General features: G+C 46.5%; 1 protein-coding gene across 1 annotated transcript; it reads right to left on the minus strand.

The window, feature by feature from the left end:
* Window positions 1-1,360: 1,360 nt before the first annotated feature.
* LOC140719148 (nucleobindin-2-like) lies at window positions 1,361-25,458 on the minus strand. The gene is made up of 13 exons (XM_073033560.1): window positions 25,286-25,458; window positions 24,758-24,884; window positions 15,734-15,841; window positions 13,865-13,997; window positions 13,552-13,655; window positions 12,011-12,196; window positions 11,557-11,647; window positions 11,109-11,167; window positions 9,490-9,582; window positions 8,101-8,190; window positions 6,450-6,620; window positions 4,898-5,000; window positions 1,361-2,291 (listed from the first exon to the last, which is right to left on the minus strand). Exons 2-13 carry the CDS (start codon window positions 24,860-24,862, stop codon window positions 2,113-2,115), a joined length of 1,422 nt encoding a protein of 473 aa, XP_072889661.1. The 5' UTR covers window positions 24,863-24,884; window positions 25,286-25,458; the 3' UTR covers window positions 1,361-2,112.
* Between the last annotated feature and the right edge of the window lie 1,376 nt (window positions 25,459-26,834).

Consider the following 26,834-nt stretch of genomic DNA (forward strand, 5'->3'; position numbering starts at 1 on the left):
AAAGCTACAATTATTACTAAGCAACGCAGTGATTTAATTATTGAAATATGTATGTTTCTTAAGTGTTTTATATGCATAGAAAGGTAAAATATGTACTATATACTAAAGAAAATGTTTGACTAACTGACGCTAAATAATACCGGATGTACCTGTTCTGACCTCAAATCCGACTTAAAGACGGACTCAGGAATGGAACTCATTCATAACCCGGGGACTGCCTGTACTTTTAAGTCATTTCTAGATTACTTATAATACAATGTAAATGCTATGTAAATAGTTGTTATACTGTATTGTTTAGGGAATAATGACAAGAAAAAATAGTTCTGTACATGCTCAAACAGTGAGTGCTGGAGAGAGAACTTCCGGGTTTTCCCGATCCGCGGTTGGTTGAATCCCCGCATACGGAATCCGCGGATAAGGAGGGCCGACTGTATTCTTCCTTTTCAAGGTCATGTGCTTCCAGTTTGTGGAAGTTTGTTTTTAAACCATAAAGTGTTAGTCAAGTGTTACCAATACCAATAAGCAAAGGGTCTATGGACCCCAGGTTGGGAACCTGGCAAGATGTAAATAGATTGGGATTTTATCTTGGCCAACAAAAGTATGACATCATCTTAGGTGTGTTGTACTGTCAAGGGACAATATCACAGAAGATATAAAATCCCTTTCCCAAATACTATTGCGCTGAATATCTAGTAGGAATGAGGAACCAAAGGAAATGAGTTTTAGTGGTAACAAAGGAAGATGGCAAGACTAGGTGATAAACCCCATGGACCCTGATGATCTATATCCCGGATTTTTGAAAGCTTGGTGGTAGAACACTCTGGTCATCAGGTCTGGGATGGAGAGGGAAGAAGCCAGAATGGAGGGGAGGGGAAGGAGAACAAGCTGGCAGGTGATAGGGGAGACCAGGTGAGGTGGAATAGTAGGCGGATGGAGGAGGGAGGGCATGAAGTGAGAAGCAGCAAGTAGTAGGGAGAAGAGACAGAAGGCTGAAGAAGGAGGAATCTGATGAGAGAGGACAGTGGACTGAGGGAGAAAACAGAGAAGAGCAGCAGATAGAGGTGGTGGGCAGGTGAGAAGGGGCAAGAGGGGAGGAAGAATGAGGAATTAAAAAGAAGAGAGAAGGGGGAGTGGGGAGAAATTGATGTTCATGCCACCAAGTTGGAAGCTACCCATAGAGAATAAGAGGTGCTGTTCCTCCAACATGAAGGCAGCCTCATTGTGACCATGAACCCATGCCAAAATGGGAAAGGAAAACAGAATTAAAATGGGTGGCCAATGGGAAATACCACCTTTTGCGGTGGGTGCAAACACTGAGTGTGCTCTATTGAAGGAAAAAATAAGGCACAGCCACACGTGGCCCAGTCACACCCTTTATTTCACAAATGCCCATTAATTAAAACACACAATTCTCAACCTTGCATCAAATGCTTTAAAAAGTGCTTAACTTTAAAAATCAGAAGCTCTATTCTGCCTCGCTGTCTCTCAGCTGGGACAGTGTGAGCAGGAACCTGAAGGCCCTCAGGCAGAATTTCCGCCATTAATTCTTCCTCTATTACTTCTGCACAGGTTCAAAATTATTTTGTAGTATCACAGAATATTCTAAAACATTAAAACACCTTAGCACACAGCGATCCAGTCAAAGTATAAGGGGTGGGGGAGGATTAAAAACAACAAAACTTGGGCAAATTAGCTGCTTTTAAGCTGTGTGCTGTTACAAGGACACATCTGAACATGAAGGCTTAGGCATCGCAGCTGAACGAAACTCTAGTGATCGCCCGTCCACAGCACGGACGCCAGCTTGTCCTCCATTACAGTCTTAGCTCAATGAGGAGAAATCGCGAGAGCTGCCCCCCTTTGGCCAGTGCACAGCAAGGAGATGCCTCTCAACTCAACCTGCTGGTAGCAATGAGTGGGACTACACTCCCAGTCAGCAGGAGACAGAAACATAGCAATGTTCAAATGAAGAGAGAAGGATACAGTGCAGGGTCTGGACTCTAAAATATATTGCTTAACAGGCTCACAGACTTAAAATGATAAATACTCCTGATTAAACAGACTCTGATCTTGCTACCTCGAACAGTGATTTACGGGACAGTCAGGTGTTTGAGGTCACTGTAGCTGCACAACTGGCTCTGGTTGCTTCTCCACAGGGTGCTGGGCAGGTGGTGCCGGTTGGTTTTCTCTGCTGTCCAGTGGCGGTGGCTGGTCACCCTGGTGGCCAGGTGCATGGTCCAGCCTCTCTATCTCAGGCTGTACCTGTGCTGGTTCGTTGACTGGAGCTCGGACATCTGAAAGATCCAGAGATGCAACAAGTTTACTCAAAGCGAGATGGCGCGGCGTTGAAAGAAATCTGCTGTGGGGTCGAGCCCCACTCCTGCTGGTGATATTGTGGAAATATATCTGTAACTCTGAAGTCTTATGCGTTTGTAATTTTTGTAAGATGTAATGTGAACAAAATGGAGACTATGAAATTCCAAGGTGCTTTGCTGATTTGAAAGGGAAAACTTACAAGTTTGAGTGTTTCATGGGAGGAGGCTGTTTTTTTAAAAAAAGTGACAGATGATTCCTTTTATGGCCAGAGGGGATGTTTTGACAACGGAGGTAAACAGGATAGAGCTTCTAAAGAACAAATGTGAAAACGAGGTAATGATAATGGAGGGATGTAATAATATGGAATGGAGCAACCTAATTGCTGTTCTCTTGTAAATAAAAATGTATAAAAGTGTTTTGGTTGAAACAAGATCTTTCCCCCAGACGAAACTTGGCTGGAAATATACTTTCCCTTGCAAGTAAAATCATAAATGCATTAATAACTTGATCCAGTCTGAATTTGTTGTAGTCTGTTTCTGTCTATTAGAAGATCTAGCTGAATGGTACATGACATTACTGAGCACTGAACCTTGTTAGATCCAAATGCTTTTGTATGCCAAAGGTTCTTTGCAAGTCAAGAATGAGGCATGAAACTTGCTGCTGATGAGTTTTACTAAGTGTTACAAAAGCGAAGAATAGGAAGAAGCAAAAGACAACGATTTCAGCTGCTGTCGGTAAGGAGCTTATACATTCCTCCTGTGACACAGTGGGTTTCCTCCGGGTGCTCCGGTTTCCTCCCACAGTCCAAGGACATACTGACTGATAGGTTAATTGGTCATTGTAAATTGTCCTGTGATTAGGCTAGGGTTAAAATTGGGGGGGGGGGGGGGTGCGGATGCTGGGCAGCACAGCGCAGCAAGAAGGGGCGGAAAGGTTATTCCACACTATATCCCCACAAACGAATAAATAATTAATGAAAAGAAGACAACCAAAAACAGGGCAGTCTTCCCATACCAGACTACTGATAAGAGATTCCAATGGTAACAATTAACCAATAAGATAGCTAGATTCAAGTAACGTGACAGCAGCCACTGAAACCAAAAACAGAGGTAACTACAACCTCTGGAAAACTCACAGAACAATCGCATGTAAATCGGTGATTATATAAACAAACATATAAGCTAAACTCCAAGAAAAATAACAACTCTGCACCTCAATCCAACAACCTTTATGTTCACAATAGAAATCAGAACTGTTCAGAAAAAGGTTTAATACCACTGACATATGCTGTGACATTTGTTGATTTTGTGGCAGCAGGTTCAATGCATAATAGAAAAATCTGAATTTAAATATCATATATATATATACACACACACACACATAAAATAGCTAAATTAAATAAGTAGTGCAAAAATAGAAATAATGAGATAGTATTAATAGGTTCAATGTCCATTCAGAAATTGGATGGCAGAGGGGAAAATACTGTTCCTGAATCGTTGAGTGTGTGCCTTCAGGCTTCTGTACCTCCTTCCTGATTGTGGCACTGGTGTGTGTTCTCTCGTCTTACCCTTTCTGAAGTCAACAATCATTGTTTTGGTCTTATGCACGTTGAGTGCAAAGTTGCTGCTGTGACACCACTCAACTAACTGTTATGTCTTGTTCCTGTACACCCTCTCATCTCCATCTGAAATTCTGCCAACACTTCTTGTATCATCAGCAAATTTATAGGTGGCATTTGAGCTGTACCTAGCCACAGTCATGGGTGTAGACAGAGTAGAGCTGGGGGCTAAGCAAAGCTGAGGTGTGCTAGTGTTGACTGTCAGTGAAGTGGAGATGTTATTTCCAATCCGCACAGACTGTGGTCTTCCGGTTTGGAATTTGAGGATCCAGTTGCTGTGGTCCATGTGGTCTGACACAGACACTCTGGGCCCAATGATCCTCTGTGCACTCAGTTTCCAAGGTAAGAAAGATCCTGGCCAGATCGAATGTGACCTACAACCACTAATATTTGCATGCGTTTTTAAAAAAATTCACAATTGATCATTAAATGATCATGGATTTGTGGTTATTGCCGACCTCAAGCCACCCAGATGGTTGGCTGTATCATTTCAGAGGGCAGTTAATAGTTGCCCAAGTTACAATAGGGCCACAGAAGATTAAAAATATTAACTTTGTGTCACATGTACACAATCAGTAAGGATTTGGCTGGGGCAGCCTGCAAGAGTCGGCACGCTTCTGGTGCCAAGCATGTCTACAACGGACTAACCCTAATCGGCATGTCTGTGGGATGCGGGAGGAAACCACACGGTCATGGTGAGAAGGTAGGGACTCTTCACAGACACTGTTGGGAATTGAACACTGCTACACTAAGTGAGCATCCACTGTGACAGTATTCAGTTTTACACACTACCATCCTGCACAGAGAAGGCTTTCAACTCCAAGGTATCAAAGGGATCAACACTGCAGGACAAGCAACGTCCTTTTAAAAGGCTGAATGCAGGCGACAAAGATACCGACTGCTTGCTCCTTGCTCAGTTTCAAAGATCTCCTGCGTGTGTTTAGCCTCGCCATTGGATCTCCTTACCTGAGGGTGCGTCAGCTGGCTGGAATTTCAGTTCTCCTCCTGGGCCAGAAAGGGGGGCTTTGCCTTTCTGCTGGAATTTCTTCTGCTCCATCTGCTGCAGGGCCTGGAACAAGGAGGAGGCAGTCAGGTAAGAGCTGAGTATGTGAAGCAGCAACTGCCATCTCATTTGGGATGGTTGCCATGTCGCCGGGTTTGGTCAGCAGAAGGACAAATGGTCCTGAGCTCACTGACCAATCAGTAACACACAAACAAACCGCTGGAGGAACTCAGCAAGTCAGGCAGCGTCTACGGAGGGGAATAAATAGCTTATGTTTCGGGCTGAAACATCAAGACCGGAAAGGAAGGGGACAGAAGCCAGAATGAGCAGGTGGGGGGGTGATAGTGAGGGAGGGAGGGTGCAATGATGCGAGAAGCTGGGAAGCAGGTGGCAGAGGTATTGGGCTGAGGAAGTAGGAATCTGATAGGAGCAAAGGGGTGAGGAACCACAGGAGGGTGAGGAGCTGGTCATACTGCTGTGATCTGGAGCTGGCTCAGTATCCGTCAAACTGTGGAATGGATTCCCGGGATCCGGAGCTGGCTCAGTATCCGCCAAGCAGTGGAAGGGACTCCTGGGATCCGGAGCTAGATCAGTATCAGCAAAGCAGTGGTCTGAATGCTGGCAAATACTAAGAGGCAGCAACCTCAGAAGTAACAAATACTAATCCTACTTCAGCCCCGTCAACCTTTCCAGATTCTACTGATCATCTCACCAGAGGGAACTTGCAGTGGTGACCATCACTTTGGCAATGCTCTTTGCACTACCATCTCTGTTCAATTCTGTTGTTTTATGCTCAACACTATTATTGTGTTTATTACCACAGAGAGGTTTTGAACTGTGAGCTTTGCGCAAGCACTCTGGTATTTACGACAAAACCAACTCAAATCAATAAACCCGCCAGCACACACGTACTTCCTCTAAAAGGACCACAACCTTGTCGTTGGGTTTGGAGGCTCGAGTGCCTCAATGACCCAGAGAGCCACGTTGGCTGGAGTCAGGGCTTTGTGCTTTGGCTCGTGGTAGGGTCATCAATGCCAAACAGGTCAAAGGGTAAGAGCAGTCCACCAGTCCGCCAGGCTCAGGGGTTTCAGCTCAGGGCTGGTCAAATAAAACTGTTACAGAAATGACAATGGAGAATCTTTCTACATCTGAGCGTGACGGTATTCCTGAGTCTCCACCCGGGACTTGCTCGACTGACATTAGTGAAAACCGAGAGGAAGCTACTGACACGATGAATGAAGCCAAAGATGGAGGACCTCCATTGCTGCCTTAAACACCAGTGAGCAATAGGCAGTAAGTTGCACGTATATGGGATGCTGGGGGAGAAAAAAAAACGGGAACAATTTAGAGGGAAGGGGCAAAATCCACTCAAATAGCACCAGAGGTCAGGATAGAACCTGGGGGACTGGAGCCCAGACCCAGCTGCCCCTGAGCGACGGCCTGTTTCCACCCTCACACTGGGTCTCTATGCGATGGCAGGGTGGGTGGCCCAGAGAGTTTAGTGGTGGCTGTCACCTGTTGATATTCTTTCTTCTGGACGTCCAGCTCGTTTTGCCTCCGCAGCAGTTCCTCGTGCTCCTTCCTCAGCTCCTCCGCCCTTTGGGAGATCTGAGCCTCCTGCTCGGCCAGCTCGCGCTCGTACTGACGCAGCTCCTCCTCCGTGTAGATCTGCGTCTCGTCCAGCGTCTGCTCCGTAACAAGGCAGGAAGGGGTTCACTGGGCAGGTAGCACGTATTGGTGTTCACTCACCCACCGACCCAACATCTCCTTAATCCAAAACAGAGTCATCCCCACTACCACCAAATTGCACTCCCACCAATCTGCTCACCAACACTCCCAACTGATCAATATTAATAGTTTGAATTTGTTATTTGTTTGCCACCCAGAGAAACGATGGGATAGATTTTCATTCCTATTTACTGCTGAATGGATTTCCCAAAGACTTCTGCTCTAATGAAAGCATGACCTTCATCGCAACATGCACAAACTGCAGGAGGAACTCAGCACACCAGGCAGCATCTATGGAAAAAGTACAATAGTCTGTACTTTTTAAATAGATAATGCCTGGCCTGCTGAGTTACTCCAACATCTTGCATGCGTTGCTCGGATTTCCAGCATCTGCAGATTGACTGCTGTTTATGACCTTCACAACAGCTGGTTCATCTGCTTCATACCGGCTCCCTCCCAGGCACTGAGGTCAAAGCTGACCCTGGTTTAGCTCCGCACCATATTGAATCAACCCCCCGGCTGTTCGCTTCTGAGTCAGGGGAGTTAATGCTCTGCAGCTGTAAGACAGCTGACAACTGGGACTATCAGGGAGGCTACTGTGATTGCCATGGACCCACTGGGGCAAGAGGCCCGTTTCCATGCTGTGTAACGCACCTTGCAGGTTGAGTCAGTGGTGAGGAAGGCGAACGCAACTTTAGAGAGCTTGAATACAAGAGCTGGGATGTGAGGCGCTGGTGAGGCCTCACCTTGAGAGCTGTGAACAGTTTTCGGCTCCTCATCTAAGAAAAGATGAGCTGGCATTGCAGAGTGCCCAGGGGAGGTTCACAAGGATGATTCCAGGAATGAAAGAGTTATCAAATGAGGAATGTACTCACTAGAATTTAGAAGCATTTGGGGGGGGGGGGGGGGGGTGGAATCTCACTGAAAACTTTCACATATTGAAAGGCCTAGACAGAGTAGATGTGGAAAAGATGTTTCTTATGGTGAGGGAGTCCAGGATAGAGGGGCATCCAATTTAAAGTAGAGATGCGGAGAAATTTCTTTAGCTAGAGGGTGGTGAATTTGTTACCACAGACAGCACTGGAGTCTTGGTCGTTGGGTGTAATTAAGGCTGAGATTGATAGGTTCTTGATTGGGTGCGGCATCAAAGAAGAAGGCCGGGGAGTGGGGTTGAGGAGGGGAAAAAGGATCAGCCATGATTGAATGCTGGAGCAGACTCGATGGGCCAAATGGGCTAATTCTGCTCCATATCTTCGGGACTTCCGAGTCAACGTGGCCCTGAATCGACACCAGGCACTCTCCCAACCCATCCTCACTCAGAGTAAACCCAACACACAGCAGGATTACCGATCAGATGATCCCACACCATTCCCCACTACTTTGCCACCACAATGACACCACCCCCTTGTCCCTCCCTCCCGGACAGTCACACACTGACCTCCCACTCCTCTGGCTCCAGGAACTCTTTCTTCTCTGTCGATTTCAGGAATTCATCCAGGGTGACCAACCGATCTTTGTTGGTGTCAACCTGCCGAGCAAGAAAATAGTTGAAGAATCGTGCGGTTACACTAGTCCATTCTGGGGTCACCACCTCAGGGTTTTTAAAAGGCAGATCACAGTCAGGACATAGTTTCCCTGTGGGAAATCTGGTGGAGGAGCTACTTTTAAAATAGGCGCGCCTTCAACATTAGGAAAAATGACAGGGCGAGAAGGAGGCTGAGGGATACAAAGATTACCAAAACTGAGCGGTCTTCTTCTGTGCTTCAGTAACAGTGAGAATACATTAGGAGGCTATAGAGAAGTGGTGGATTGAGTAGAAGGGGCTCGCATTCTCTGGATTAGATGAATACGACATAACCCAACTGCAGTATGTGCAGCTGACAGGGCCAGTGTTGATACCCCATCATCACTGGCTGGCAAGTCTAGAAGATCGAGGCAAGGAGAAACTAGCTTGCCCAGACTGCTATCTCTCAGAAACTAAGTCGAAGGGCTGTGGGTGTTCCGTTCTTAGCCTGAGATTTATAAATTTGTGTAGACTAAGGAATTACAGCATTTTCTGAACCCACCAGTCCTAACTCGGACCAGGACAGCAAAAAGCATGGGGAATATCACTACCTGGAAGCTACTCTCCAAACCACACACCACCCCGACTCGGAAATGTATCACCATTCATGGTGGGACACCAGAAACCTGATTGGTTGAGGACTAACCAAACAGGAGAGACAGATGATGGGGGTATATACACCACTGGACTAAACATGCCTAACCATCATCCCTGATGAAGACGGGGGGGATAATATCATCAAAACATCGGCTAAAATTGAAACTTGCACCCAGCTAGAAGCCAGAGAAGAGTTTATGCAGTATCACCGTCCGTCCCTTCACTGTCACTCGGTCAAAACCTCCCTGAGAACACTGTGGGGATACCTACACCTCAGGAACAGCAGCAGTTCCAGAGAGCAGCTCACCGCCACCTTCCCAAGGGCACACGAGGATGGACAATTAGATGCTGGCACAGCCTGCAAAGTCCATATCCATGAATAAAAACTTCAAAAATATAAAACTGGGTAAAAAGGATGCAAGATCTAGAATCAGCCACAATCTTTTCCAATAGTGGAGTGGGCCCCCTTCAGGAAGAACTCATGTTTGATTCAGATCCCATCAAATTCACTTAATCATGTTAAATCCTCAAGGGACCAGACTCCTGTACTCTAGCAAAGGAGCGATTATAACATTATACTGGGTAAAAGTTAGACAGTGAGGAGCAGTGCCAGATTTCAAATCTCAGGCTTGGCTTCTGCTTTCCTGAGCCCAGGACGTTACCTACCTCGTTCATCACGTGCTCCCTCATCCGCAGCCGCTCCTCTTCCATCTCTATCATGTCGTCCTCCTCGTTCTTGGGATCGTAGACTTTCTCCAGCTTCATGTGCAGTGTAGGAAGGAGGCATGGAGGGTGATGTAAAAGGAAGTTATATTAATTTTTTTTAATAAACAGGAATCTGATGCTCCATGCAACTGAGAGACGAACAGCTAAGACCTCTCACTTCAGCCGCCTTCCTTCGGCCCCCAAAAACACTTTAAGAGCAAGTGAGGAGCACATTCTCTGACGTCTATTAGGATTCCTGATAGTTGACCAGTCCAACCGGAAATGCTGCCTATCCACGACAGGATTTACTCTTTAAAACAGTGAGGTGAATGGCACCACCGATTCAATTGGCCACTAGGTGGCGCTGCAGTTACATTACTGGGCATGTCTTCCAGAAGCCCAGACTCGTGATCCAGAGTTCAAATCCCACCAGGGTGCCAGGGAATTTATTTATTTATTGGAATACAGCGTGGAGAAGACCCCTTTGGCCTTTCAAACCTCTCTGCCCAGCAACCCCACCCCCTCCTCGAATTAATTCTAGCCTAATCACAGGGAAATTTTACAATGACCAATTAACCAACCAACCGGTTAGTCTTTGGACTGTGTGAGGAAACCCATGCAGTCACTGGGAGAACGCACAAACCCCTCATAGGCACCGACAGGTCGCCTGTACTGTAAAGCGTTGTGCTAACCACTATGGTACCCTGAGCCCTAATTTAAATTCAGTTAATAATCTGGAGATTGGAGAATTGTGACATGGTCTCAAAAATACTAAACTGCCCCGGTTCACTAATACCGGGGAGGAAGCCTGACGCCTTTACGCGGGCTGGACTGAGTGCAACGCCTGACACACTCTATGTAGGGGCAGTGGAGGTATAATTTGTCCATCTGTGCTGATCACCCCATCCCTGACTAAGCTGTTCCACTGTGACCACGATCTGTTATGAGTCAACATGATACTTTCAGATCAGGTCATGCATAGCACACACCTCCACCACACTGCTCAAGTGTGTTTCTGGGGTTCAGGGGCAGTGACCCTTGTGCCTGTTCCATGTTCTGTCGCTGAGCAGCAGTGAACCATCTGACTGGCCTATCAGAGTTCTCTTTGGGAACTAGTTAACTTGATCAGCATTTCTGATCTGTCTATTGTTCACAATTGTACTTATTAAAAAAAATGTCACTGACTCTTCAATACCCTCTGAAATGGCTGAGCGAGTCGCTCAGTTCAATTACAACTAAGGAGTGGCAAAGAGTTGCCAATGGTGCTCAGTTCGCCAAAAGGAACAGACATGCAAAAAAAATTGTGGAAAGAGACTCCGGGAAGTTGGGGGTGCTGGCAAGCAAGTGGAGAGGCATGCTGAAGTGCACCGGTCCATCTGGAGAGGCATACATCTTAGCTGTGGTCTCTCAAACCATGGTCCGTAGGCCTCGACACGCACTCTCTGAGTCACCCTCCACTCATCCTGTCAATGAGCTCAGGCTACAAGTCAGGAGACAAAGTTGTGGGAGGTGTGCAGTTCACACACAGGACTGGGGACACCGGAGTCAACAGACAAAGTCCTGGAGATCTTTAAACTCACCTCTTTTGTAAACAGAGCCTCAAGCTCTTGTTCATCCAACACACCGTCACCGTTTGTATCTGCAAAAGGAACAGGTTTGTTGAGATTCATGAGCAGAGCAGACGGTGTTGGTCTAAAATGGGACGCAGGAGGGTTGGAGAAGCCATGGACAGAGGCAGGGCTGAGGGTGAGTATTAGGATAGGGAAGGAGGTAAGGGGGTAGGGGGGGTTCACAGAAAGATTCTGGGAGATAGAAGAGGGCCATTGGGAGAGGGTCTACACCGAAGTTCTGAGAGTATGGAAGGAGTAAAGGTCACAGTGAGGAAGAGTGATGGGGGGTGGGGGGGGGGGAGGAGGCTGCACAGTTAGATCCACGCAGGAATGACAGAGAGGGGTCCATGAATCGCCATAGAAGACTGGAAGTACAGAGCATTGGCTGGGATGAGCTGGGGAGGCCCGCAATGCTTACCGTGCAGCTTGAAGAAGGTCTTCGGATTGAACTCGTTGGGGTCAAGGCCATCCGTTTCCTCCCACACCTCCTTCAGCTGGTCCCGGCTCCCCTGTCACACGGGCAAAAGCAGAGGTCAGAAGACAGTGCTCAAAGCTTCCTGCTAACCCTTCATTTCAAATCCCTGATCAGAGCAATCCCATCGGGACCCAGAAGGATGTGAACTGAGAAGTGTAGAAGGTATTGCAAGTTAATGACTGAAGAACTTAAACTGAGTATGAAGGCAGCTTGCACAGATGCTCTGAATTAATCAGAAATTTTGAACACAAGAGCAGAAGCTGGGAATTACAATACTTCTGTTAATCATCTGATCACAAGCAAGGTTCTGGAAGGACCAAAGGATCACTCTCTCTCCCACCCAGGCAAAAGGCGTAAACCACCCCATTCCTGGCTACCGTTCAGCCGACGCTCTCACCGGCACGTTGACTTTCGGATGTTCCTTGTGCTTCTGCTTCAGTTGCTGGAACCGGGCCTCCTCCGCTTTGCGCTTCTCCTCGTCCAGAGATTTAAGGTACTCCCGGCGCTCGTGCTCCTTCAACATCTCGTACCGCTTGAACTCGTCGTGGTGGGCTTGGTCGTAGTGCTCCAGATCCTTGGTGGCCTGCAGATCCAGAGCAGTACAACGTTACTGCACAGTCGGCAGAGTATTGTCCGATGTCCCTGCTAAAGGCCCACGACTAAAGTCACGGCTTATCCCTGCCCCGGTCACTGCTTAACCCTGCTCCACTGATCCACAATCTCAGCAACACACACAGATCACTGGAGGAACTCAGCAGGCCAGGCAGCATCAATGGAAAAGAGTAAACAATCGATGTTTTGGGCCGAGACCTTTCATCAGGATTGAGGGGGAAGGGCAGAGATGCCTGAATTAAACAGGGTGGAGGGAGGGGAAAGAGACTAGCTGGAAGATGATAGGTGAAGACAGGTGGGTGGGCAAAGTCAAGGCTGTTAGCAGAGGAGAGCAGACAACAGGGGAAAGGGAAGGAGGGGACCCAGGGGGGTAGCAGTAGGCAGGTGAGAAGTAGTAAAAAGATCAGAGTGGGGAATGGAGGAAGGGGGAGAGGGGAGGGGGAAATTTTTCTTCACTGGAAGGAGAAATTGATATTCATACCATCAGGTTGGAATACAAGGTGTTGCTCCTCCACCTTGAGGGGTGGGCTCATCCCAGCACAGGGAAGGCCATGGACCAACACGTCGGAACGGGAATGGGAATCGGAGTTAAAACGTTTGGCTACTGGGACATCCCACTTGTGACGGAGGTACCTAATGTCACTAAGCTGGAAAGAGTGCAGAGGAGACTTATGGCGATGCGGCCAGTACTCAACGGACGGAGTTATGGAATGAGATTGAACTGGTTGGGACTGTTTTCATAAGTATAGAACGAAGGATGAACCTGTCAAAGTGCATAAAATAACGAGGGGCATAGATGAGCGAAAGCAGTCGGTGTTTTCCCCCTAGGGTAAGGGAAGCAAAAACCAGAGTGCGTAGGTTTAGGGTGAGAGAGAAGAGATTCAAGTAGGAACTTGAGCAACATCTTTTCCATCCAGAGGATGGCTGCTACACACAAGAAGCTTTCAGGGAAAGTAGCTGAGGGAGGCACATTAACATTTAAAATGTACTTGGACAGGAAAGGTTTAGATCAGGGGCTCCCAACCTTTTTTATGCCATGGACCAATACCATTAAGCCAGGGGTCCGTGGATACGGGTTGGGAATCCCTGGTTTAGATGGAAAAAGCCAAATGGAACCAGCTTAGATGGGAATCTTGGCCAGCACGGGAAGTTGGGCCGAGGGGTTCATTTTCATGCCGTTCGACTGTCTCAGCCACTGCCATATTCTCAGCTCTGCAGTCACTTTCCCTTTCAGGATGCGGACTCTGGGCTGGGCACTGCTGCCAATGCTTTTCTCACTGGGATTGGCAACCCCCTCCTCACCCCCCAGGAACATTGCATACCCACCGCTTGGATCAGCAGCTCCAAGTCGCGAGCCTCAAAGGTCTGGGCGTTCTTTGGGTCCAGATGTTCAATCTGCTTCAGCAGGTTTAGGTGATCAATCTGCACATCTGGTGGGAGGTGAGTGAATACAGAGACCGATAAGTCAGCCAAATTTAATTCCGTGTAATTTACTCACTCATTTACAGATTTTAAAACAGGCAGTGGATTACTGAGTTCTCAGAATTCACTCCCACCCGTGACCTGGTAAAGTGACCCCGTCCTCCCACCCTTACAGCAGCTAAACAATACTCCAGTTAATGAACAAAAAGGCCATTACTCTCTCCTTGCTCAGCGTCCATCTTCGCCTTGATTAGCATCCGCAGTCTGGACACCTCCTGCCGCTTTAACTCATCCAGCTTGGTTCGGATGTGGTGACTGACAAAATCCAGCTCCGTGCTCAGCTTTCCGCTCTGGAGGAGAGACCGGCAGCACTTCAGTGACGAGGGAATCATCACCCCCACCAACTTAGATCCCGGCATCCTGCTCGCACTTCACAGTCAGGCCCAACACCTTGCCCGCGGTTCCCTAACACCATTTCCCCTCCAACCTTAGTGCGCTGCCCAGATGGATATGACCCCATGTACTGGCCCATGTACTTCCAATTTCCCTGACTTCTACAGGACCCCAACACCTTGCCATACCGGCAGTCCTACCCCAACTCAAGAAGCCAGCACTCTGCCCATAGCTCTCCTTTCAAATACTGGGACACCTTCCAATGTCACATGACCCACTCTGGCTCTTGACATAGTGGTGTCAAGAAAACAGCTTCCCCCTCAATGTCAAAAAACAAAGGAACTGGTTGTGGACTACAGGAGGAATGGACACAGGCTAACCCCTATTGACATCAATGAATCTGGCGGTTGAGAGGGTGAACAGCTTCAAGTTCCTCGGTATACACATCACTGAGGACCTCACTTGGTCTGTATATACCGGCTGTGTGGTGAAAAAAGCACAACAGCGCCTCTTTCACCTCAAACAATAGACAATAGGTGCAGAAGTAGACCATTCGGCCCTTCGAGCCTGCACCGCCATTTTGAGATCATGGCTGATCATCTACTACCAATACCCAGTTCCTGCCTTGTCCCCATATCCCTTGATTCCCCTATCCATAAGATACCTATCTAGCTCCTTCTTGAAAGCATCCAGAGAATTGGCCTCCACTGCCTTCCGAGGCAGTCTATTCCAGACCCCCATAACTCTCTGGGAGAAGAAGTTTTTCCTTAACTCTGTCCTAAATGACCTACCCCTTATTCTCAAACCATGCCCTCTGGTACTGGACTCTCCCAGCATCTGGAACATATTTCCTGCCTCTATTTTGTCCAATCCCTTAATAATCTTATATGTTTCAATCAGATCCCCTCTCAATCTCAAACAGTTGAAGTAGTTCGGCAAGAGTCCCCAAATCCTAAGGAGTTTCCACAGGGGTACAATTTAAAGCATCCTGACTGGCTGCATCACTGCCTGGTATGGGAACTGTACTTCCCTCAATCGCAGGACTCTGTAGAGAGTGCTGCAGACAGCCCAGTACATCTGTGGATTTGAACTTCCCAACATTCAGGACGTTTACAATGACAGGGGCATAAAAAAGGCCCAAAGGATCATTTGGGGACCCGAGTCACCCCAACCACAAACTGTTCCAGTTGCTACCATCCGGGAAACGGTACCGCAGCATAAAAGCCAGGACCAACAGGCTCCCGGACAGCTTCTTCCACCAGGCCATCAGACTGATTAATTCACACTGACAACTGTATTGCTGTGCTATATTGACTGTCCTGCTGTACATCTTACTGTACACACTGCTTGTTAAAAGTTACTACAATTTGCATATTTCACATTCAGACAGAGACGTAACATCAAAATTTTTTCTCCTTGTGTACGTGCAGGATATAAGAAATAAATTCAATTCAATTCAATGACCAATACCAAGACCCCCAGCCACAATACTCCAATGTAGATTTCCATTTGCAATTTTACCTTCATTTTCAGAATCCAAATTTCCCTGGGTGTGACTCTCCTTCTCTAACTCACCTTCATTGACCTTTTCCCTTCAATTCACCCATCCCTCAGACGACTACACTGGATCCAGGGTCCAAATCCCCCCCCTCCACCCCACTCACACGCTGATCCAGTTCACCCTCTGACTGACCTTAATATCTTCCACGTTGGCTGTCTGCAACTTCTCGCGGAAGTGGGCATCGTTCTCCAGGACGTCAATCACTTCGCGGAGGTAGCGATCATAGTACAAGCCTGTGTCCTGCAACAGAGCAAGTGGATAATCAGATCACACTGTTGGATTAGAGCCAAGGGCACAACATGGAGTTAAGAAACCTTATCAGCAATATTTGTTGTTGATAGTGAAGTAGGTTATCATAGATTACAAGGAGATCTTGATGAGTTAGGCCAGTGGAACGAGGAATGGCAAATGGATCTCAATACAGGCAAGAATAAGGTGATATATTTGTTTTTTTTTTAATTATTCACTTACGGGATGTGGGCATCGCCAGTTAAGCCAGCATTTATTGCCCACCACTAGCTGCCCTTGAGAAGGTGGTGATGAACTGTCTTCTTGAACCACTGAGGTGTAGGTACACCCACAGTGCTGTTAGGGAGGGAATACCATGATTCCCAACAATGAAGGAACGGTGACCAAAACTAAAAGGCATAGATTAAAGGAGAAAGACTTAAGATGATCCTAAGGTGCAATTTCTTCATGCACAGGATGTCAAGTATGTTGAATGAACTGCCAGAGGAAGTGCTGAAACAGATACAATAGCACAATTTAAAAACTGCTTGGATAGGTATTCAGAGGGATGGGGCTTAGACAGATCTGGGCCAAACACAGGAAATTGGAACCTGTCTGGATTTGTGGCCTGCGTCCAACTGTAACTTCCTATGATCAATTCAGCTTTTTGAGGAGGTGACGAAACATGCTGAAGCTAGAACAATGGGTGTGGTGTACGGTATGTGGATTTTAGTAGTGTTTGACGAGGTTCCCAACAGTAGGCTCATCCAGAACGTCATGAGACATGGCTCCATGGAAACCTGGTTGTGTGGAATTGGAATTGGCTTCCTCACAGAAGGCAGAGGATGGTAACTAGTGGTGCTCCGCAGGGATCTGTTCTGGGACCCTTGCTCTTTGAGACTTTTGGATGATGAAGTGGAGAGGTGAGTTAATAAAGCTTGAAAGTGGAGAGTGTAGAAGGTTGTGATAGACAGGATGCAGAGTTGAGTACGGAATTGGCAGATGGAGATCAAAACAGGAAAGTGTAAATTGTCACACTTGGAAGACCAAACTTGAAGGCAGAATAAAATATTAATGGTAGGATTTTTAGCAGTGTGGAGGAACAGACGGATCTCAAGGTCCATGTCTACAGATCCCTCAAAGTTGCCATGCAAGTTGATAGGTGGTTAAAAAGGCGTATAGTCTGCTGGCCTTCATTAAAAACTTACAAAACCTACAGCACAATACAGGCCCTTCGGCCCACAAAGTTTCAAAGTTGTGCTGAACGTGTCCCTACCTCAGAAATAACTAGGCTTACCAATAGCCCTCTATTTTTCTAAGCTCTGTGCACCTATCCAAAAGTCTCTTAAAACACCCTATCGTTTCCGCCTCCACCATCGTTGCCGGCAGCCCATTCCACACACTCACCACTCTCTGAGTAAAAAAAAACTTACCCCTGACATCTCCTCAGTACCTACTCCCCAGCACCTTAAACCTGTGTCCTCTTGTGGCAACCATTTCAGTCCTGAGAAAAATCCTCTGACTATCCACATGATCAATGCCTCTCATCATCTTATACACCTCTATCAGGTCACCTCTCATCCTCTGACTCTCCAAGGAGAAAAGGCCAAGCTCACCCAACCTATTCTCATAAGGCATGCTCCCCAATCCAGGCAATATCCTTGTAAGATCTCCACTGCACCCTTTCTATGGCTTCCACATCCTTCCTATAGTGAGGCGACCAGAACTGAGCACAGTACTCCAAGTGGGGTCTGACCAGAACCACCGAGTCAACCTGCGCAGCTGCTTTGAGTGTCCTATGGACTTGGACCCCAAGATCCCTCTGATCCTCCATACTGCCAAGAGTCTTACCATTAATACTATATTCTGCATCATATTTGACCTACCAAAAGGAACCACTTCACACTTATCTGGGTTGAACTGCATCTGCCACTTCTCAGCCCAGTTTTGCATCCTATCAATGTCCCGCTGTAACCTCTGACAGCCCTCCACAATATCCATAACACCTCCAACCTTTGTGTCATTAGCAAACTTACCAACCCATCCCTCCACATCCTCATCCAGGTCATTTATAAAAATCACAAAGAGTAAGGGTCCCAGAACAGATCCCTGAGGCACTCCACTGGTGACCAACCTCCATGCAGAATATGACCCGTCTACAACCACTCTTTGCCTTCTGTGGACAAGCTAGTTCTGGATCCTCAAAGCAATGTCCCCTTGGATCCCATGCCTCCTTACTTTCTCAATAAGCCTTGCATGGGGTACCTTATCAAATGCCTTGCTGAAATCCATATGCACTACATCTACTGCTCTTCCTTCATCAAAGTGTTTAGCACATCCTCAAAAAATTCAATCAGGCTCTTAAGGCATGACCTGCCCTTGACAAAGCCATGCTGACTATTCCTAATCATATTATACCTCTCCAAATGTTCATAAATCCTGCCTCTCAGGATCTTCTCCGTCAACTTACCAACCACTGAGGTAAGACTCACTGGTCTATAATCACCAGGGCTATTTCTACTTAAAAGATACTTAAAAGACTCTTAAATAGGCATGTGGATGTAAGGAAAATGTAGGATTATGGGCTGTGTAGGAGGGAAGGGTTAGATTGATTGTGGAGCAAGCTTACAGAGCTCGGCACAACACGGTGAGCTTAAGAACCCATGCCATTTTCCATTTTGTTCACCTGGCCATTGACTGTGAATTCCGTGCCCTGTGAATCCAACTTTGAATGGAATCATGTTAATTTTGACATACATTTAGAAAAAAGGAGGCCCAGAACAACTTAAGAATGTGTCATGGGTATGGCAGCAGTGATTGTGGTGGAAGGGAAGAGACAGAGAGAGTTAACATGTTGTGAGAAATCTTGTCCTCCCACTGGACTTCACCATCCCCATATAAAGGAACAGTGAGCTGTGTATCAAATTCTACAGATAACTCTACGTTAATTGGCACAGGTGATGACGCAGTGAGATAAGAAGCGTCAAACAACAGGCCAAACTACAGTAGATCGGTGTCCATGCAGAAACATCCTCTTCACTCCATCCTGTTAAAACTCTTGTATGATTCAATCACTGCCCCACTTTTCTAAGTTCCAGTAGATACCAAGCTAACCTGCCCAATTTTTCCTTAGAAGACAACCCATTCATTTCAGGAATGGGTATTGTAAACCTTCTCGGATTTCTGCATGACAGTGCGCATGAAGGGTCTTGACCCGAAACATTGATTGTCCACTTCCTTTCACCGATGCTGCCTGACCCACTGAGTTCCTCCTGCAGAGCGCTTGTATGCTCCAGGTTCCACCATCTGCATCCTCTCATGCCTCCATACCTTCAACAACTTTATCCAAGTTATTCGTATGAACTATCAAAAGTTGAGGCCTCAGCACAAATTCCTGAGGCACAGTGCTTGTTAGATTTTGCCAATCGGCGAAAGGTCAACTTATGCATACAGTGTTTCCTGTTAGCCAGCCAATCATTCCCATTAGGTTCCATCCTCAGAAAATCACCACTCTGCTTCCATGGAGCAGAGAGAGGGTTTGTAAATCTGGTGGGTGTTGGGAATGGCGAGGGTGGAGTGCTGCGGAAGGGGAGTGGGACAGGTGTAGAGAAGGAATGCTGGGGGCGGGGGTAATACGAGTGCACACTCACCCAGGTCAGTAGATATCAGGCAAAGTCACCTGATGCCAAACAATTGTTTTTTTGATCATTACAGAATGTCTCTCTGGTGCTTCATGCTCCCTTCCCTCTCCCTTTCCCCAACCATGATTCCCCTCTCCCTGCCCCCTTCCTACTCTCAGTCCACAATACCCATACCAGTATCAGGTTTATCATCACATGTCATGAAATGTGTTTCTTTCTGTAGCAGCAGTACAGTGCAATACATAAAATTACTGCAATATTGTGCAAAAGTCTTAGGCACCCTAGTTACATATGTGCCCAAAATCCTGCTGACTTTGCTTGATTACCTTGAACTTTACACGTTCCTGCCATAACCTCTTTAAAAAGTGTCTAAGCTTTACCCTATGATACACATTAAGCTAACTGACCTGTACTCCACTTTTACTCTCTCTCCCTTAGAATTAAGTGACTGTGCTTGCTACTTCCCAATCTAATGAGCTTTCGCTGATTCTAGGAAAATTAAAACCAACCTGTCTATTAGCCACAAACAAGAGAAAATCTGCAGATGCTGGAAATTCAAGAAACGCTCACAAAATGCTGGAGGAACTCAGCAGGCCAGGCAGCATCAATGGAAAAAGAGTACGGTTGACATTTTGGGCCAAAACCCTTCGGAAGGACTGGAGAAAGAAAGCAGAGGAGTAGGTAGGTTTAAAAGGCAGGGGAGGGGGGAGAGACAGGGAAACACAAGGTGATAGGTGAAACCGGGAGGGGTAGAGATGAAGTAAAGAGCTGGGAAGTTGATTGGTGAAAGAGATACAGGGATGGAGAAGGGGGAATCTGATTGAAGAGGACAGAAGGCCGTGGAAGAAAGAAAAGGGGGAGGGGCTCCAGAGGAAGACGATGGGAGACAAGAAGATAAGGTGTGGGGGGGGGGTGGAGGGAATGGGGAATGATGGAGGGGGGTGGGGGGTATTACAAAGTAAAAGTTCAAGAAATTGATGTTATTGCCATCAGGTTGGAGACTACCCAGACATTATATAACATTATATTTAAGGTGTCGTTCCTCCAGCCTACGTGTGGCCTTTCACGACGGTACAGAAGGCCATGGATAGATATATTGGAATAGGAATGGGAAGTGGAATTAAAATGGGTGGTCACTGGGAGATCTCACTTTTCCTGACTGATGGGAGTGTAGGTGCTTGGCGAAGTGATGTCCCAATCTATGTTGGAGGCCACACCGGGAGCACTGGACACAGTATATGATCCCCCCAGCAGACTCACAGGTGAAGTCTGTCTACTAGCCAATTAAAAAAAAATATTTAAGGCATTAAGATGAGGATGGTAGGGATGCAGGCTTGCAGCTCCAGCAATTTGCTCACTGCCATTTGACAATTTCCTCAGTTTTTACCTCCTTTCCAACTGCTGACTACAGCTCTTTCTGAGATTAGTGTTTACTCTCTAAAGCAGGGGTTGCCAAGCCTTTTTTATGCCATGGACCAAGACCATTAAGAAAGGAGATCCGTGGATCTCGCATTCTGACCCCCATTCTAGAGTGATGAATGCAAAAACACCCGTTCATCTGGCATCTTTTTTATTTATTGAGATACAGCAAGGAGTAGGCCTTTCCAGCCACGCCACCCAGCAATCCCCTGATCTAACCCGAGCCTACTCTCGGGACAATTTACAACGACCAATTTACCTACCAACCGGTAGGTCTTTGGACTGAGGGAGGAAACCGGAGCACCCGGAGGAAACCCACACGGGCACTGGGAGAACAAAGAAACTCCTTACAGGCAGTGGTGGGAATTGAACCCGGGTCGCCTGTACTGTAAAGCACTGTGCTAACCACTAGGCTACTGTGCTGTCCATCTTGTTGTTTTCCATTAACAATTGCTCAGACTCACTCTCTTTAGGACCGAATTTAAAGATCTACAGAAACCCTTAATAACCATTTACAAGCATGTTTTGCTGTTTTCCCTATTCTACTCTATCTCCTGCCTCCGCCACCTGCCTCTGCACAAACCTTTCAAAGTTTTAAACTATCTGGAACATTTCCAGATAATGACAGTGGGTCCTCCCCCGGCAGATTCTTTGTCATTAGAAAGTATATACTGTACGTTATGAAAATCCTCACTGTGCCAAGTGATTCCTTGCCGTTATTATTTCTCATCTCCTCACAAACCACTTCTTCTTCTGGTTTCCTGAAGTTGGATTATCACCCTCTACTGCCCTAGGAAGTTTACTACTGCACAAAGCCACTCCTCTCCTGTATCTTCGCTTCACAGCCTTATATGTCAACGTTCAATATCCTGCAGCCACGTCTCTGTACTGGCTATCAGATCAGAATTATTTTTAGTTATACTTGGGTAACTAAGCTGTTGTATCTGTTTTGTTCCAAATGTTACATCAATTTCAAAACTTTTAAAAAAAACCTTTAGCCTTGTCTTTTGTCTAGCTCTTCCTGTCGCAATCTGTCATTTCCTCTTATAATGTCTTCCTCTCCAGCCACGTCACTATTCCAACAGCAAATATTTGCTTAAGAGTTCAAAGATGATCAGTAAAACACTCAAAGTAAATATTGGTGAAACACATTTTAGTTTTACATCTGGAATGGTCTGGCTGATGGGATGCTAGCATAGATTCAATCATGGCTTTAAAACGCAAGGAAAAAGATACACAGCTTTGGGGAAGGGGGGGGGGGGGATTGGAATTCACAGTACTGCCCCTGCTGATTGCTGGTATGGTTGGGATTAATGGTTCAAATGGTTCCATTTAATCAGACAATGTATACAATACACAACCCAAAATTCTTACTCTTCACAGGCATCCACAAGAAAACAGAATAGATGACAGTAATAAAACGTTAAAACCCAAAGCACAAGCAGCAAAACATCAGCGCTCTCCCTCACCGTCTTATTTCAGCAAATAGCATCAGCACCCACCCAGCAAGCAATAGCTAAGTCCCCAAAGGGAGACCGTGATTTGTAGTACAACAATAACTAATCGCTTAACCAATAATTCAACATGCCGCAGGCACTCTCTCTTACTCTACTAAAGGGGCAGAGGGATGTCACACAGGGAGAGGGTGAAATGAACCAAATGTCTAATAACAGTGCAGAAAGAGGTGGAAGTACAAGAACAACACAATGGAGACACGAAAGACTGCAGATCTTCTATAGGTGTGTGGTGGAGAGTATATTGACGGGCTGAATCACAGCCTGGTATGGAAACACCAATGCCCTCGAACAGAAAATTCTACAAACAGTAGTTGTTCGTAAACATGAGAAAATCTCCAGAGCAACACACAAAAAATGCTGGAGGAACTCAGCAGATCAGGCAGCATCTATGCAAATGAATAAACAGTCGACGTTTTGGGCTGAGATCCTTCTTCAGGACTGAGAAAGCAGTGGAGAGGGTCCAGTCCATCACAGGTAAAGCCATTCTCACCAGACTCTCGAACCAAAGGGAATAACTTCACTCAACTTCACTTGCCCCATCACTGAAATACTTTCACAACCTATGGACTCACTTTCAAGGACTCTTCATTCCACATTTGTAAAATTATATTTATTTATTTATTAATTAATACTTTCATTTTTTTATTTGCACAATGTGGTGAACTACATATACCTGTCTGGACATGCCCCTCTGCTGACTGCTCCTGTGGCTCCTCCCACAGACCCCTGTATAAAGGCGATTGGGGGCACTGCTCCTCCCTCAGTCTCCAGGATGTTGTGTGGTGGTCTCTTGCAGCTAATAAAAGCCTATCATTCGCCCCCCATCTCCAAGAGTTATTGATGGTGCATCACACAGTTTGTTGTCTTTTGCAGACTGGTTGAACACCCAAATTAGTGCGGTCTTTTATTGATTGTGTTACGGTTATGGTTCCAAGGCTGTCAAGCCGATGAGTGGTAGTGGGAAGAAGCTCCCGCTACCTAGAAGAGCTCCTCACGGCATTCACCTCAAATTGCCTCTGACAACCAAGTCCAACTCCTGGCCTTCTCATGTGGCTTAGCCTCTAAGCTCGGTGGAGCTGTTTCTACTGACAGGAGAAGGGGAGAAGGCAGGTCCTGGCGCCTTAAAACCAGTGCTTCGGGTAGATGGAGCTCGTCAGCCTGGGAAGGCAGTCCATCTAAGAGAGGGAAAACTTTTATTTCAAACCTCCGCTGCCTTGCGGCCATACCCACTCATGGGGAAGGCTTCGGGAGTAAACCCTGAGGACAAATCCGGAGCTGGAGTCCCTAGGGCAGTACGACATTGCCTTCAACCTCGCTCTGGCAATTCCTGCGACGACACCGGTGCCGAGTTGTATCGGCCCTTGCCCTTCCCTTGGACAACATCGGTGTTGTGGAGAGGGGAGACTTGCTGCTTGGGCAACTGCCGGTCTTCCATACAACCCTGCCCAGACCTGCGCCCTGGAAACCAATCTAGGCACAGATGCATGGTCTCGTGAGACTAACCGATGCACCACCATGGTTATAATTCTATTATGATTTCATTCAACATGCCCACTAGAAAATAAAGCTCAGGTTTGTATATGGTGACAAATGTGCACTTTGATGAGAAATTTACTTTCAACTTTGGAACATAAAAGATGTGCTTTATTTGTCACACACAACATAGAAACACACAGTGAAATCCGTCGTTTTCTGACAATTCAAATCAGCGAGGTTTGTGCAGGGGAGCCTGCAAGACTCCTCACATGTTTTTCTGCCAGCACACCTACAACTCATTAACATTAAACTGCACGTAGTCATGGGGAGAATGTCTAAAGTCCTTGCGCACTGTGGGTGGGAATTGAACTCTGATCTGGCGCTGTAATGGATGCACTAACTGCTGGACGAACTCAGTGGCTCGGGCAGCATCTCTACGGACAGATGGACGGTCAATGTTTTGGGCTGAGACCTACAGCAGAATCATTCAATGTTGGACGCTACCCAGATTAGGCTGTAGCTCAACAGTGGATGGTGCGCTGTCAAGAATTTAGTTTTCATCCCAATCACAGGTGCTAAAATGTGTAGAGTTTACACGTTAGTATAATTGCACATCTGACAAAACGAATCAAAGGGGAGCTGATAAAGACATATGAAGGAAAACAATTTTACAGGAATGAGGAATAGGAACAGGGATATTGGACTTCTGGGAGCCAGCAAATACCTGATAAGTTGAATAGCCTCTCTCTGAATAATTTTTCAATACATCTGTCACATATGTTAGGCTAGCTCACCGAACAAATCAAATTTTAACCAGGTAAAACACTGACAGTCACTGGAAGCAAATAGCTGACTGAACACAATCATACACCCACCGGTGACTCCGGTTTGATCTGCTTCTCATCTGTTTTCTTTGACCTGTCGATGGGCACTGCCACCACCGACACGATGAGGCCAGCAATGAGGCACCAGAGCTCCATCAGTTATTCAGCAAACGGTTACCTGGGTTGAAAAAGAGAAAGAGATCGGGTTACGTCACTTCACTGCCTACAATTCCTCAGCAGACATCTCTTTCCTCAGAGATACAGCTTATTCTGAAGCGCCAGAGTTTAGGATAGGCAGTGCCCGGGGGGGTTTGGACCAGATGGGGGGCAGGGGGGTAGCATCCAGACGGGGTATATGCCGAGGGAGAGTGGTAACGTCAACTAAAACCCCAGTGCCCACTCCACAACTTTCTGAGCACCAATCCCCCAGCGGAGTTGGTGCGCTCTCTTCGCGTCCTGGGAGCGGATAATGCCCCGTCTCTTCGGCCCACTGCACCTGCGCGGGGCCAATGTCGGCCCTCTCCACCGGGGGAAAGTGCCGGCTGAGTTCACTCCGCTCACCGGGGCCCTCCGTCTCACCTCTCTCGGCCCTCCGACTCTCTGTGCGCTCGACTCCGGACCCCGATTTCTTCCTCCCTTCTCTCAGCTCCCGACTTCGGACCGTCCCGTTACCGTTCCCCGTTCCCCGCGCTCCGGACTCCGGACTCCGGACTCAGCCTCCGACGCTGACGCTCCAATGCAAAGGGATGCGCAGACGTCATCACGCCGTCGCCAACGCGCTTTTCTCACGTCATACGTCGGCAGAGGCGTTTCCTGAGACTAACTCACTCTTTCCCCATGCACACGTCAGAGGGGGCGTTACCTGGGACTTGATTGACATTGACTGCGTAACCTACTCTTTCCCACGTTATACGTCAGGAGGGGCGTTACCTGAGACGTGACTCTGTAGTAAGATGCCTAAAAAGAAAATTACGGAGGCAAAGAGGTGTCACGTGTTATGTCTTGAAAGATTAAGGAAAATTCAAAGTTTTTAAATAAGTATATTGCCAAAAAAACAGGGGAAGTAGGGCCCATTAGTGAGAGTAGGGTAAATCACTGCATGAAGCTAGAAAGTAGGACTGAAGTTTTAAACAAGTACAACAAACTTTGGTATTCACTAAGAAATGGGCTCTATAGTTGGAGAATTCAACAAGGAGAAAGGTAAAATTTTTGTGCAAGTTTCCAAAAATAAAACAGGTGAATAACTCCTAAGTGGGGTTAGTTTTTATAGATCCCAGGGAAGGTTTAGATTGATCTTCCCAACAGCATTGAGCACATCTACACGAAACCCTGTCGTAGGTAAGAAGCATCCATCATCAGAGATCTTCAACATCCAAGTCATGCTTTTTCCTTACTGTCGCCATCAGGTAGAAGGTACAGGAGCCTCAGCGCTCGCACCAACAGGTTCAAGAACAGTTTTAACCCCTCAACCATCAGACTTTTGAACAAAAGTGGATAACAATGCTCACTTGCCCATCCATTGAGATGTTTCCACAACTAGTGATCTCACTTTAAGGACTCTATCTTGTTATCTCATGTTCTTGGTACTTAATGCTGTTCATTTATATTTGCATTTGCAAAGTTTGTTGGCTTCCGCAGTCTGCTTGATCTTTCATTGATTCTGTTATAGTTACTATTCTATAGATTTGCTGAGTATGCCCACAGGAAAATGAGTCTTGGGGTCGTATATGGTGACACAGATGTACTTTGATAATAAAATTTACTTTGAACTTGTTTTGAACAAAGTTTACTTTTGAAATAAGAAAAGTATGCAATTGCAGGAGATCTGGCTGTGATTTTCAAATCTATGCTGGTGGTTAGGGTGCTACTAGATGATTAGACAACAGAAAATGTGATGATAGAGGGTTATTTTTGTAATTGGATTCCTATTTCTAGTGGTTCCACAGGGATCAGTGCTGTTTGTAAAATGCATGAAATATTTGAATGTGGAGTTTGGAATCACAATTAGTCAGCCCACAGATGACTCTAAGATCAGTCGTATTTTTGGTAGTACGGAGGACAGTCTTCAGATTCAGATTTATTTATTTATCACATGGCATTGAAACAAACAGTTATATCAACGTCCAAA

The sequence above is a fragment of the Hemitrygon akajei genome, chromosome 31 (genome assembly GCF_048418815.1).
Source record: "Hemitrygon akajei chromosome 31, sHemAka1.3, whole genome shotgun sequence".
NCBI classification, from domain to species: Eukaryota; Metazoa; Chordata; class Chondrichthyes; order Myliobatiformes; family Dasyatidae; genus Hemitrygon; species Hemitrygon akajei.

Excerpts from the sequence above, each read along its gene's own strand:
- LOC140719148 (XM_073033560.1), bottom strand. The coding sequence starts at position 24,862 with ATGGAGCTCTGGTGCCTCATTGCTGGCCTCATCGTGTCGGTGGTGGCA. Across the intron at positions 15,842-24,757 it reads AGATCAAACCGGAGTCACCG|GACACAGGCTTGTACTATGA; the intron begins GTGGGTGTATGA and ends GCTCTGTTGCAG. Across the intron at positions 13,998-15,733 it reads CCAACGTGGAAGATATTAAG|AGCGGAAAGCTGAGCACGGA; the intron begins GTCAGTCAGAGG and ends TCTCTCCTCCAG.